The sequence below is a fragment of the Podarcis tiliguerta genome (assembly GCF_965153285.1).
Source record: "Podarcis tiliguerta genome assembly, chromosome: 2".
Lineage (NCBI taxonomy): Eukaryota > Metazoa > Chordata > Lepidosauria > Squamata > Lacertidae > Podarcis > Podarcis tiliguerta.
Genome location: NC_139535.1, coordinates 49,098,390 through 49,113,137, shown reverse-complemented (window position 1 = coordinate 49,113,137; position 14,748 = coordinate 49,098,390). Strand labels below are relative to the sequence as shown.

General features: G+C 41.9%; 2 protein-coding genes and 1 long non-coding RNA gene across 10 annotated transcripts in view; 1 reads left to right on the top strand and 2 right to left on the bottom strand.

Annotated features, from left to right (window-relative positions):
- LOC310672275 (store-operated calcium entry regulator STIMATE-like) overlaps positions 1-4,931 on the bottom strand; it is a 31,987-nt gene extending 27,056 nt beyond the window's left edge. For all 3 annotated transcript variants that reach the window (XR_014508487.1, XM_083429232.1, XM_083429233.1), the window contains exon 1: positions 4,596-4,931. Coding sequence is in view for 2 of the 3 variants with exons in the window: in XM_083429232.1 (XP_083285358.1) it covers positions 4,596-4,809 (214 nt within the window). In the remaining variant the exon portion in view is untranslated. The remainder of the gene's footprint in view (positions 1-4,595) is intronic.
- A 55-nt stretch (positions 4,932-4,986) lies between these two features.
- Positions 4,987-14,748, top strand: part of LOC310672288 — a 37,131-nt gene continuing 27,369 nt past the window's right edge. For all 3 annotated transcript variants that reach the window (XR_014508490.1, XR_014508491.1, XR_014508493.1), the window contains exon 1: positions 4,987-5,410. This is a non-coding gene — a long non-coding RNA (uncharacterized lncRNA). The remainder of the gene's footprint in view (positions 5,411-14,748) is intronic.
- SFMBT1 (Scm like with four mbt domains 1) overlaps positions 9,084-14,748 on the bottom strand; it is a 77,463-nt gene continuing 71,798 nt past the window's right edge. For all 4 annotated transcript variants that reach the window (XM_083429110.1, XM_083429113.1, XM_083429111.1 and 1 more), the window contains exon 21: positions 9,084-14,559. In XM_083429110.1, the coding sequence (XP_083285236.1) occupies positions 14,419-14,559 (141 nt within the window). In that variant the 3' untranslated portion in view covers positions 9,084-14,418. The remainder of the gene's footprint in view (positions 14,560-14,748) is intronic.

The window sequence follows — 14,748 nt, the reverse complement described above, 5'->3', positions numbered from 1 at the left end:
TTCCAAAATATCTATATAGCAATAAGGATGTCTGAGATGCTACAAAGATGCCTTCCTATGGCATCTGATGTAAGTCAGATATGATATGATCTCAAATGAAAGAATGTTAGATTTAAATTTGCAGACTAATGGTTTCTCCAATTACATCTAACCAACTCTAAAAAGAAAGAAAACACAAACTTGGCTTCAGGTATACTGGTAGGGTGTCTTCTCAAGTTAATAGCTGAATCAGCCCCTGAACCAGTCTATTTTCCTTCCCTCCATGGAGAGGAACAGCTGGAGGAAAACAACAAACAAGCTAGAGCTGAAAAGGATCCTCTGCTTCCCACTGGAACAAATAAGGGAAGCAAGATGAGCAAAGGCCCACAATTGCCCCAATCAGTCTTGAAAGAAGCAGCGCTGACATAGAAAAGGATGGTTGCTGTAATAAGGGTAGATTAGCTTCCATCCCAGGATTGCTTTGTTATAATGAATGACTCAGTTCCCAATGGGAAGGTAACGGCACACCTGGAGTCAAAGAGAAGCCCCCAATCTCAGCATCAAATAAAAGCCTGCACTATCCAATCTCACAGCAAGTTGTCCCAGAATCTGATAGTCACACTCCAGGGTGGGCTCACTTAAAGGTATCTGCTACACCTGAATGCATGAGTGTCCATTTAAATCTATGGGCTGGTGGAGGTGAACGGAAAGTGAAGGAGAAAAATTGTTACATATAATACACATCTAAACAGCTTTCAGGTGACTGGAAACACAGGAACTGTTATGGTGGAAAGAGCCCTGTTATGATGGAAAATTGATTGTGGAACCACATGGTTTTTTAGTGATTTCCCTCCCCAAAGCACCCTGCCACCTTGTTCAGGAAGTGATTTGTAGTCCAACAGCATATGGAGGGCACACATTCACTACCTTTGCCTTAATGCATTCTAACTGTATCACAACAGAAAGGATAAGAGTTCTGAAAGCTACAACAAGTTTGGCTGTTTTCAAACAATGGAAAATGAGTTGTACTCATTTATTTTTAAACAGGAAGAGAAAAAATGTCTACTATTTTCCAGACTATGCTTACTGCACACTGATAAAAGATAACACTTAAGAACATGAGTCAGCCTATTCATTCTTCCTTCCAAGCTATTTCAGGTGCACAACATAGGTATGACTGTACCTTTCTAATCACACACAGAATCATAGAATTGTTGATTTGGAAGGGACCCCGAGGGTTATCCAGTCCAACTTCCTGCAGTGCAGGAATAGCTATTAAAGCACCCAAGACAGATGGCCACCCAACCTCTACTTAAAAACTTCCAATGGAGGAGAGCTCACCACCTTCTGAGGGAGTGTGCTCCACTGTCGAACAGCTCTTGCTGACAGAAACATCTTCCTGATGTTCAGTTGGAACCCCACTTTTTTGAACGTGAAGCCACTGCATCACACTTGTTGATTCATGTTAAGCTTAAGTCTACTAAGACCCCTAGATCCTTTTCACACGTACTGCTGGCAATCTTATATTTGTGCAGCTGGTTATTCCTGCCTAAGTGTAGAACCTTAAATGTGTCCCTATTGAATTTCATCCTGTTAGTTTGGGCCCAGTTCTCCAATTTGTTAAGGGCATCTTGAATTCTGATTCTGTCTTCAGCGGCATCCTCCCAGTTTGATGGCCTCTCCAAATTTGATTAGCATCCCCTCAGTTCTTTCATCCAAGGCGTTTATAAATATGTTGAACAACCAGCCCAGGACAGAACCCTACAGCACCTAACTTGTCACATTTTTACAGGATAACGATGAACCATAAATGAGTACTCTTTCGGTTTGGTCAGTCAACCATCTATAAATCCACCTAACCGTTACCTCACCCAGTCCACATTTTTCCAGCTTCTCCACAAGAATATCTTGGGGGACTTCGTCAAAAGTCTTACTGACCCACCAACCCTGTAACTATCAAAAAAAAAGTAATAAGATTTGTCTGGTATGACTTGGTTTTGAGAAACCCATGCTGGGTGTTAGTAATCACAGCATCCTTTCCTAAGTGCTGCAGACTGACTGTTCATCCATTCTAGGACCTTTCCTGGTATTAATATCAAGCTCACTGGTCGGCATTTACCTGGGTCTTCTCTCCCTCCCACTTTTGAAGATGGAGACATTTGCCCAATCTGCAGGGACCTTATCTATTCTCCAATAATTCTCAAAGATTATAGACAGAGGCTCTGAGATTACATCTGCAAACTCCTTTAGTACCCTTGGGTGTAGCTCATCAGGCCCTGGATATGTGAATTCATTGAAAGTAGCCAGGTGTTCCAATACCACCTCCTTTACTATCTTGGGCTGCAGCTCCCTCCTTGCATAGTTTACTCTGTTATCATCAGGTTGGGCACTGCTTTCCTTTTGGGTGAAGACAAAGGCAAAGTAAGTGTTGAGCAGTTCCCACTTCTCTCTGTCACTCAACAGCATTTCTCCATCTTCTCCAAGCAAGGGACCTACTACTGGCTTCTTCTTCCTCTTGCTTCAAACATAGCAGAAGAAACCTTTAAATTTATTTTTAACCCCTCTTGCATGTCTGAGTTCAGTCTGAGCTTTGGCTTAGAATGACCTTCTCCCTGCAACTATTTACTACTTGTGTAAATTCTTTCGTGATTTCCCCTTTCTTCCATTTCTTATACATGTTAAATCTCAGCTCATCCGTAAGGTCCTTATGCAGCCACACTTGAGGATCCCAAACAGCAGACCTGGGAAAGGTTTGAAGTCTTTAGACACTCTGGTCTTCAACTGGAGAGTTGGGACCTGCAGTCAAGCATTAGTCTGACATAAGGTGGATCATAAAGGGGAATCCAATATCCAAATGTATGGCAAAACCACACACACCAAGAGGTCACCAAATATATGTTTGGGCTACAGATGAGTGCTAGAAAATTTGTAAACCTACTTTGCTAAACAGAGAAAAAGTTTACATAATGCTTCTTCCAATGGTGAACAGCCAGCTCATGGGTCTCTAAGCAATACTGTGCAAAGGATTAGCACAACACTTTGCAAGACAGATCAGAGTGATAATAAGAGTAGCACTTGAATAGGGAAGATGACTGTCAATGGCATAAAGAATACACATATTGAGAATCAAATATGGGAGGGTTCCAAAATCTGCAACAGAACACCACCTTTATTAAGCCAACCAAAATATGACAAAATAGCATGCAAGTTCTGAAGCTTTTTTCACCAGGCTAAACACAGGAGGAAGGGAACCTGATTGACGTTGGAGGGTGCAACTCTTCTCTGAAGAGCTAAACACAGGCAATAGTGCATAAGCCATTAAAAAAACACCATGATCTAGTTGGTAAACATGAGCCACTCTGTGAGATTCACAGCATTTGGAATCTCAAAACAAATTAACATGTTTCCTGCACACAGCAGCTGCAGAAGGCAGACAGCTATTGCAACCACACTTCTCAGAAAGCCAATTCATAAGACAAGTTGCTATATTTATTCTTGCAGAATAAGCGCTAGAACACACTAGAGTTTCATTTTTTAAACATACTTTCCCATGGATTTTAAGCAGCTAAAGTTTAGAGCAACATGCTCCCCAAACTCATGCTTGATAGGCAGGAAGCTGAAAATGAAAAGAAACAGAAGGTCCACTTGTCTCCATTCCCACTAACAAAGTGAACATGCAGCCTCAAATAAAACATAGTAACAGAAGTAATTTACTCCAAAAGATGACAAAAGCACTTAGTAAAGAAACCTTGAACAGCATCCATCTACAAATGCGACAAACTTAAAGAATGACGACCATAATGTCAATACAGTGGGCATGGGGTCACATCAAGGGAAGGTGAATCTTGGCAAGCCATAACTCCATTTTGGAGGGTCAGTGTACAGGGGATTAAGCAAACTTGTCAGGAGTCCTCATACAGCTGATACAAGGGAAGTTAAAAGGGCCCTTGAGCAGAGCGATTTTGGCAACTTAGTGAAGTGCCCACACCCATCTATCTACCTGGACACCAGTAAGAAAAGCGCCCATGCTCCGAGACAATCTTTATTACAGTACTTCATATTCTAATACGGAGTTGAATCAGTGTTGAAAACACATCTGAGGATGCAAGGAGTGGGAGGCAGAAGGGGACTCCGCTATCAAGTCGGGGATGCAGCTGGAGGCAGAACAAAGCCACAGAGGCGGCGGTGGGTTTTCCTGAGCACATTGTTCGAGGGAAACCAAGGAGGAGAAGGCGGGAGACCAGGAGCAATGGGGGTTGTAGGGGGCGGGAGGGAAGAGCACAGCTGAGCACGAGAGAGACCCGCTCGGCCACAAGCACAGAAAGGAGAGCCGGTCCCAGAGAGAGAGGCAGTCATGCTACATCTCGAAGACGACGGGCTACGACAAGCGAAACTCGCAGGAAGTTGTAGGGAAGGAGAGCAAGGAAAGGGAAGGAGGGAGGGGCGCGGAGGTGGGGCTGGGGCGCCCCAGGGAAGCAGGATGGAGAGGCTGCCAGGGGCCGGGTTGCGAGGCAGAGAAGGCGGCGGAGGCGGGGGTCTCTCTGTCTCTCTGGCCCCGGGGCTCCCGGGGGAGAAGGGCGCAGGCGGGCGGGGAGGAGCGCCGGCCAGGGACTCACGCATGAGGAGGCTGAAGGCCACGACCCCGAGCAGCCCCTGCAGGAAGATGCCGAAGCTGTCCATCAGGGCCCCGTTCTCGCAGCCACGATAGCCCGGCCCATCCCCGGACGGAGAGGAAGCAGCGCCGGGCCCGCCAGCAGCGCCGCCGCCCTGCGGAGAGCCCGGCCTGGGCGTGGCGAGGAAGGAGCTGTTGGGGGCCAGGGAGCCCCCCATGGCGGACTGAGCGCGCCGCGGAGCAGGTGCGCCGGCCAGAGGGAAGGAGAGGGAGGGTCGCTCGCAGGCTCCGCGGCGCTTCCTGGGGACGGGGGAGGAACCCCACGCGCCGCGTCACCGGCAGCGCGTGACGTCAGGCGCCGTGGATTGGCTGCGCCGTCAGCCTCGGGGGAGGGCGGGGCCAAGGGGACGTCGGTGCCGCGGCCGTTGCTCTCCGTCCGTCAGGTGAGGCGGGATGCGGGTCTGGGAGGGTCTTCTCTTCGTCGTCTGAGGAGGGCTGGGCGCCCCGGGGGGAGTCGCCGCGGAGCTAAGGGTTCGGCCCGTTCTGTTTCTGCGCCGAGGACGGAGGCTGGGCATTCTTCCGAGGAGGAGCTTCGCTTCTGCCCGCGGGTGAAGGAGGAAGCCTTCGCCCTCCCAGCTCCTGCCGCCACAGCCCAAGCCACTGAGGAGGCAGCTTTACTTCTGAGGAGACGCGCCTGCCAGGGTCGCCCGTGGTCATTCGGCAACCCGACGCCGGCCGCTGTGGGGAATGGCAGGACCTCGAGCGGGAAACGGCTGCCACTTCCCGTCTCCCAGCCTAATGGATCTGGTGCTGTGAAAAGTAAGCGCCTGCAGGAAGCTAGCTATTGCTGTTATTGTGCGTTATAAAAAAGGCTCTAATGCTGTTTTTGGCCTGTTTAAAAACCATTTAACCCACGGGCTCATTTATTATTTTATCTGTTTCGTAAGATTTATATACCGCTAGATTGTAAAAACGACCTCGAAGCGGTTTACGGGGGGGAGGGGGAAGGCAAAAAAATAAAATCAAGAAGCAATAAATCCAGCCTTGTACCAAACCTGAGATCACCTTTTTACAGCTGCATAGGTGCAACACATGCCATTGGTTTGAGAAACAATGTCTAGGTGGGGTTTAGAAGTGGCAGCTTTCAGGATACTTTGGAGATGGGGAATTCAGTTTAGACTTTTTAAAACTTTGGCACAGGGACTTGAGCTCAAGACTTGTATCTCAATTCTGAGCAGGTCTCAAGGCTCAAAGCTAGATACTGTACTGTGCAAATAGCACCGAGAAACACGGGTGCCTGCTAATTACTGTACGGTATTAGACTCTGAGGACTAGTTTGACGCCCCCTAATGGTGAAAACTATCCTCACAGCACAGGAACCTTACTGTTACCGTTTTGTACTTGCTTCAAAGTTATGGATTTTTTGATCTCGTATTTAGGATGCAATCTTATCCTACCTACCTACCTGGGGGTAAACTCCTACAGAACTCAGCCATTTTCTTGAGTAGAAATGGTTAAGATTGCAGAAAGACATTCCAATTTTTGGTGACTTGTGCACTCCAGTTTTATATGACACATTTAGTAATAAATGGATGCCAGCAAAAATATATTTATGCCAGGAGTCAAGTATACTTAGAATGGGTCGAATTTTCTTTTGATAGAGGATATGTCACAAAACTAGTTTGTGTCTCGTGTCTGTAACAAACTGTTTTCTCATGATGATTTATAGCTGTAATTGTGAACAGGGATATTTATTAACATCACACTGATCTCAGTACTGTATGTAATAAAATATCTGCTGTATTGATTTGTAAAATGAAGGTTTATCAATGCCTGAGAGCAAATATTTATCTTGTTGCATACTAGAAGATAAACATCTACCAGGCCATTGGATATCAACCCATGTGACATGTCTGAGCCATGACTGATTATTTTTCTCTACCCAAGAAGGAAATAAAATGTTTTAAATGTATAATGAGAATGGTTTGAGTGCACAATCAATACATTCAGTTGCATGTGCTTTCAGGCTGGAGAATGTGCATTGAAGTGTTTTTTATTTCATTGTTTTCAACTAAAGAATGCGTAATTGTATGCAGCACAATATTTACTTGTGAGTTTGTACTGAGCTATTTTTCTGCTTTAGGCTGCAATCCTATATTCATTTACCCCCAGATGAAGTCCTGCTGAACTCAAACTAGGTTTACTTCTGTGTAGATTTGTATAGGATTGTAATGTAAATGGCAGAACTTTAACACTACATGTCAACCTATGCTTAAAACATGCAAGGTTCTACAACTCTTCTCAAAAGACTTTACTGTACATGTAATTGACATTGAGAATTAAGACTTGTCTTCAGGGATACCGTAGTAACACTCTTGAGCAAAGAACAGTTTTATATTAATACATTTTTATGTTTCTTGTAGCTCAAATGCAGGACAAGAGTTTAATTCTAGCAGGAGGCAATCTAGAAAAAACAAACATTTTAAATTCCAAATCTTGAAGTTGTCTTCCATGTATATTTGAATTGCAAAGTTTCCTCTGGTGCTGGAACGAATCCTGAACCACATATAACACAATAATTATTAAGATAATTATTAAGATTAGGATGTGCATCAAATATTTGCTTTGAGTACTACTTTGGTAAGTGAATTGATGTAGCTCGGCAACTTTTGAGGATACTTATTTTAACTTGTGTCCAAAGCAGAACTTCCCCTATGGAAAAATCTGAAGTTTCATATGTCTTCCCATTGACTTATCCTCCCTCCCCCCCACCCCCGTAGAGGATGTCGGTCACATTTTAAATATACAGTGGTACCTCTGGTTACGTATTTAATTCATTCTGGAGGTCCGTTCTTAACCTGAAGCACCACTTTAGCTAATGGGGCCTCCCGCTGCCGCCGCCACATGATTTCTGTTCTCATCCTGAAGCAAAGTTCTTAACCCGAGGTACTGTTTCTGGGTTAGCGAAGTCTGTAACCTGAAGCATATGTAACCCGAGGTACCACTGTATAGGCGGCTTTGTGTATGCAAGGGAATCCATTCAAGTTTGGGTGGAAATAATTTGCTTACCACATTCTGGAGTGGGGGGTATTTATGGAAATAGTTTACACTGTAGAGATGCCTGTAATTTAAGTAACCTGTATCAGATAGATAGGTACATAGGTTAGGGAAATAAATTTAATGAAAAACTATTTTATGTCAATTTGACAGCAAAGTGAGCTGTCTGTCAGTCAGAAAAACTAGACTCCTGCCTGACTTTCTTATATGAAGTGGCAGGGGAGAAATGTATAGATTTTCCAAGGCACACTGTGTGTCTCCAACACAATCTTAAAGCTTCAGGAAGAATAAGATCACTTCAGTATGGTGTGCTTCTGAGAGCATCTAGTCAGACAAGCCCCTTCTCTTTTCCTAAAAGCTCACTTATGAGATTTATCAGAACCAGATTTATCAAACCTAATTAAAATAGCACGTTTCATCTTGAGCTTTCATCACCTTACACTAGCAGTTCTCAGCATGCAATACTGTTGAGAGGGCGATAAGGTGATTGCTGGTAATTATTTTTACATATTTAAACATTAATGCAATAAACATTTTCTTATTTCTAAGATCACTACAAAGTATGGAGTTTGGCCGGAGGAAAAATTGCTTGTAGGTTAATTCTATCTATGCATGCCTGTTCAGAAATAAGATTCATCTATTGTGTTCAACAGATAAAAGTGTCTAAGAGAACAATCTTAGTTTTGCAGGCCAGAATACAAATTGATTCATTTGATTCATTGCAAAATATAATTAGCCAGCAACACTACCTAATTTGGTTCTGGTGTTACTTTAATCAACTGTTCTCTAGGAACCACCAGGAAAAGAAAAATCAAGTAAGGAGGTTAAATCTACTTCAATATCCCTTTACAAACCGAAGTGGACATGGGAAAGGTTTTTTCTAGGAAGGGGGTCCAAATATAAATGCAACTTAAGATTTACAACCATGATTTACTTTGTTTAAACTGAAAATATATATGTCTCTGTATTTGTTTTGATAAACCAATAAAACAGTAAAAAAAACACTATTGGTATATTGCCTCCACTGACAGAGCCTATATGCTGTTGAACACATGAGAGTTACTACTGGACTCAGTTCCTGTTCATTTCTTAACTGAGGCACTGGATTGGCCGTGTGGACAACAGAATATTAGACAAGAAAAGCTTTTGGTCTATCCAGCAGCATTCTTACCAGCAGATTTTTCTAGGGAAAACTGTTTGCAAAAGTTCTTTCCTAAGAGGGTCACAGGCAAATAAGCCCAGCACTAAGAGCATATGATAATGTTTCTTGAACCATAATTGTAAGACACTTGGAAATTCACCTTTGTGCCTATGAACCCTCAAGTGCTTGTTTATGTATTAGTAATGTAATCCAGTTTCCCCTCAATGACACATGTAACATTCTGAGCACTCAAGCAATACTCAGCTTATTGACACAAAAGTAGACCAGCAGCAATTTAAGTATTTTTTAAAATTTACTTACAATCACTTTAAACGGTCATGAAGTACCACAAAATTATGTACATTCATTTACAGGGAAAAAAACAAGCAAAATAATCCATTTAAAATATTTTAACCCTTTAACTGATACATCTATCCAGTAAAGGAGGATCTTCAATAGGCATATTTTATGTGCATATTTCTCCATTTTTGAATTTTACCCTCAGTTCACACATATAATTTATATATATTAAATCAAAGAAAAATACAGCAAGCAGGAGGAACAACACAATATACATCTTTAATATTTTTTTTAAAAAAAGAAAGAACAAAGCAGGGAAAGTGCATGTTCAATGATTTATTACAACAAAACAGATCTACATATATGCTGGCAGTACCTGCCCTAGAAGGCTCTTTCAAGAGATTTCTGATTGTCTATAAACACTAACAGAACTGGTTCAGAGGTCAATGGAAAAATCTGTGTGCAGTCCTGTATGAGAGTAGACTGGGTGATTAGGTAACAGCAGCAGAAGCTGACAAACACCAAGCCTCTGTGATATACAGATAGTACTTAAGGTTTCTTAGGAGTTGCAGTTAAAGGAGTAAGTTCACAGAATTTTTTTAAAAATCACTTCAATTCATTACTTGAAGTTCCAAAGTTCTGGTAAATCCAGTTTCCACACTCCTGAAGTTTAAGACAACAAGTCAGTGGAACATTGCATTTCATTCTAGAGTCTGGAGGAAGTAATGTGCTGCATTCCATGGTTCAATCTTGATTTTATTCTTTTAAGTAATTTAATCTGGTCAGCAGCAGTGCAATAATTAGGTTGAACTTCTAACAAGCAAGTAACTAATATAAATAACTGCTGTACTTCTAGTGTCTCCAATTTTGATCCTTTTCAAAAAGGAATTCACACTAGCAAGGTTCACTACAGATCTCATCAGCTACTAATCCAGCCTGCAGTGGGTAGCGCTGGGCAGAAGGAGACTTCCTTTCTTTCTGTGGAAAAAAATGGGCAGACACACCTATAACGGTAGCATCTGCTTGGAGCATCTTTTTTTCTATTATTCTATTACTTCCCCTTTCAGGACATCATACCCCAATTCTCCAGCATTCCTAGTACATTTTCAATGGGGCTCCTCTGGAGAGAAGAGGGGTGGGAAAGTTACTCCCACTTACCCGCTTTTGGGTTTGGATCTATGGTTTATATAATGGATTATATAATGAGCTTTTAAAATTGCATGCTCAAACCCCATTCTAGCCTCATGGTTAAAAGGCTACCTTTGACAACAAAGTTCATATATGAATGATTTAGGGAAAGTTAATACCAGCGTGAGTTCTCAGCACACAGTCAAATTTACACTCATGAGGTTTTCAGGCAAGTCCCTTTGTGCTTAGCAAATCTTGCTATTTCAGATACTACTTTCACAGTAGACAAAATCTTAGACAAAACTGAAAATCACAACAAAAGCCTTATTTAAAACATTGTTTTACTTTTGGCAACACTCTGGTATGAATTCATAAAGCTTCACAATGTGTGCAGAAAGAAAGCGGCTGATGTAAAGATTTGCACTGCCTAGGTAATCTGGCATGCAAAATTCTCCAACAAGACAAACTTTTGAGCTGATTAGGCTTTGGCTAGTAATACGTAAAAAGTATCTGCAAATCAGACAAAAAGTGTGTGCTCATTTCACTAAAGGGTAGAGTCATCCAATGAGAATGGAGGAGGGGGGGAGAGAAGGGTCTCTGGCAGCAGCACTGCCAGATGCCAAGCCCTGCTGGTCTCACTAGAATCAGATGCTCCAGGACCATAGTGCATCCAAGGGGTGTGTTGGGAGAATAGGAGAACCTTGGATCCTGATCCATCCTGTTTCCCCCTGATGCTGAAGCACCAATGGTAGAGGGGCAAAGATGCCAGTCCTACCTGTGGCAGCTGGTAGAGAGGTTCCGAATGCTGACTTCCTTCTTAGCCTGTAGATAGGGAGGACTGCAAAATCCTTTGCTCCTGGTATTGTACCCTAATTGACACACTGCTATAGATTTAGTATTCAACTTATTCTACCTTACTGTAAAGCATTGGTGGCTAACCTCTGGGTCCAGGTGTCTCATTAGCTCCATCAAAGCAATTTTATGGCAGTGGCAGAAAAAAAGGGAAACATTTATAAATTAGACACATTGATGGAATGGCTGTAGAGGTTTGTGAGTTTGCCCTTTGTGCTTGCATGCAGATTTGTGCAAGACAGCATGGGGTGGCCACACCCAGCATGGGCATGCTAGCTAGATCAAGGGTAGCTAAAAACCCACCTCTGGTTAGTCCTTTCAGAGATGGGTTTGTGAAAGGACTAACAATGTTTCCATTATCTTAACAGGATTGGCAGTTGCATGGCAGGTACATAAATTTTAAAGCACTGTCATTCTCCACCCCAACCCCTGTCTCTTTCAGAGTCTGGAATAAGCCCTTCATGGCACAGGCTTCCTACCTCCTTTCAAGTTTCTAGCATTATAGAAGTGGTAGCTATGCCAAGTAAAATTAGACCAGAACTTTATCAACTACCTCACGTTTTATTAGATAGCTGTGCCAGTTAACAGGATGCAACTTAGAACCTATGAGTGTAAACCAAAATTATGTACTGAATTTCTTTTGACAATAGCTTTATAAGCTGCTGTTTCCCACCCCCAAAAGCCAATCAAGTGGAAAACCTATATTGTTTAATAAGAGTACCTATAAATTTATTTTCATGTAGTCATTGTATAGCAACTAGCCCCCAGAGATCTAACAATTATGTTTATCTTTTCTCACTCTCTGCTTTGGACACATGTACTTTATCCTAGTAAGAATGTCATTAGCATAGTTAAAATGCACAATGTTATCTAACTTTTCAGACTCTCTCCCACTCTACTACAGTAGCACAAGAAGCTTTTGAAGTTTTAACAGCATTAAGTCAGATAAGCTTCCAATTGAACTGATTTGGGCAGTAAATGGAAAGAAATGTAGGGTTTGTAGATGAGGTTACAGTTCCCTGAAGCTGGAAAATATTCCAGGGCTACTTAGGGGATGAATGCTTTGCAGACAGCTTCAAATTCAGCCCACAAGATACGCTTGAATTGCCTCAAGAAATGAAGTGTACAACTACTCATGTGTTGCATAGAAATGACTTAAAGTAACAAACAATGGAAAGCATCTCTCTTTCTGACAGCCCCTAAATGGATCCCACTGGGATCAAACTCCTAAAGTAGGGCAGAAATATTAGCTTATAAATATATCACAGATAGCCAGCACCTACTCCATTGGCTTTAGAAACGTAAGTTGGCTTATTTACAGCAATGCATGGAGTATGAAAGTTTTACTTTAAAAACTCTGAAAATCTCAAGACATACAAGTTTTGTACATATGCCATTCTTATGATTTTTTATCCCCCCCCCCAGAAGGTACCCAATAGTTACCTTTTTAATAAAGCAAAAGATGCACTGAAGCTGGATAATGAAAAAACCTGGATCCACCCCACCCACCCAATGCCAGAGAGAGGCATTCAAACCAACACATACAAGTGCATTTCTCATAAATAAATGGACCAGTTGAGTAGCACTCATTTCAATATATAAATGTAATTGCAAACTTGGTCCATATGTTCATTTACACAGCATTTAATGTACTAAACCTACTTTGGTTGAAACCTGAAGTATGAAAGCTCTGAGTAATCATTCACTGCATCCATACTCTTATCTAGGGTCTCATAAAGCTAGGAAGGTTATTCGTTTCTTTTAAGACACCATACAACCCTCTTCCTAAACAGCACTCATATATATCCTGGAACGTGACTCTGCAGGAAGACAATGTTTCAAACTGTGAAGATCAAAAAGATCCAGTGACATGGATATACTTCAAATTTAATAGACACATATAATGGGTGCAGAAGCCCATTTGGTGCATGGCTGGATCCCAACGAAGCTGGATTCACTCTGCAGAAATCAAAACCTGTAATTGTTCAGCAATGTGCACCAACAGTTAGTTGTTGCAGTTGTGGGAAGTTGCTGTATAGATAAGCATTAGCTAGCACATTATTAAGTTGACCATAGTTGAATTGCCTCTACATAAACCCACAAAGTTATATAGAGAACTATGGACCCCATTTCTTAAGGTGTACACACAGTACAGGCTGCATGAACTGTCCAACAAAAAGGACATCACAAATCATTTCTGTTATATACTTAAGATAGAAGAGGGAAGACGACATTTCACCCATGCATTTACAAAACAACTACAATTTTCTGGAGAAACCCTTTAAACATTGGAGAACTGATAAGAGCTCAACATTTCTGTCCGTTCTTCCTCTACAGATGCAAGGTCAATTTCCAAAAACAAATGGGAATACGAGAAGACTTAATCCCAATCTCATACCATGCAATATTCTAGTAAATATTTTCAAAAAGAGAAATGATACTAAAGTGTCAATGTTTCTGTGCAGCTTTCAGTAAAAAATAAAAAATAATAAAAAATTCGGTTGCAGCTTATCTGTAAAGCAGAGCCATATGTTAACATTCAAACCTCCTGTTCTACAGTTCCCAAAACTTGTCCTCTCTGTGCCTTGGCAGGCAGAAATTCTGTCAGGCACAAACTTCAGCACCCCCCCTCCATGACAAACAGCTCTAACTTCTTTAATCTGTGACTTTCAGATAACGTTTGGAGGACCAGGACCTCTGTCAGGTGAAAAAATGTTGGCATTCCTATTTTGACTGCAGAAAAGCACATGTTGCATAGCCATATATGACCTTCCCCGAAAAATGTAATTCCCTCATAGCTTTTTTTTTCAGGCTGAAGAGGTAGAAAGCAAGTTCCAAACTAAAAATCACAAACAAAAAACATCTGGCTGCACTTCAGTTTTCAAGCTTTTGGCCACACCACTTATCTTGGCAATCAGCGATATTAATGTTTAAAAAATTATGTTTAAGACAAAGAAAATGAAGTAGTTCTGCAAATGGCAAGGAAATTTCCATCAATCGGCATTCCCTTCCATGTGCTACCAAGTCTGTCCATTTCAGACCAGAACTACAGGAATTTTTTCTCCCCTTAGAGGAGAGATTACAACCACCTTTATTCATCAAAAAAGTCCTGATGTACAGAACAAGCGACTACTACATTCTTAAGCCAATAGACAGCTGCGAAAATAGCTGGGATTGCATTAATGTTTTGCTCCGAGTATTTTTTCCCCTCCCCTCAAAGTGCAAGACTGCAAATGCCAGTTTATAAGCAGTTTCCGTCTGACCTTCCTTGCCTCACCCTGTTGAAGGAAGAGTAGGATGCTGCAGTTGTGCTTTAAAAATTCATTTTCCAATTTATCACCCCCTCCCTTTAGTTAGCAAACTGTTGGTAGAAGGCAAATTTAACCCTTTCAATGTGATGGCAAAGTTTAATGGCTGGGCCAAGTTTCAAGTCCATACACTCCTGAACAGTGGGAAGAGTTAGCAGGAGAAGCGCCTGTCCATCTATTTCCTGTTGAGAGACAGAGAGAGAACAGGGTTCAGAACTGATGAAAAAAATGGCATTAAGATGCATTAAATGGTCTGATTGAAAGCTAACAAATCAAATGGGAATACATCCCTCGACAACTATTTGCAATGCTAGAAAGTTATTGAGACAAAGACTAGAGATTTCATGTGCTCAGTTAACAATTGCCAACAG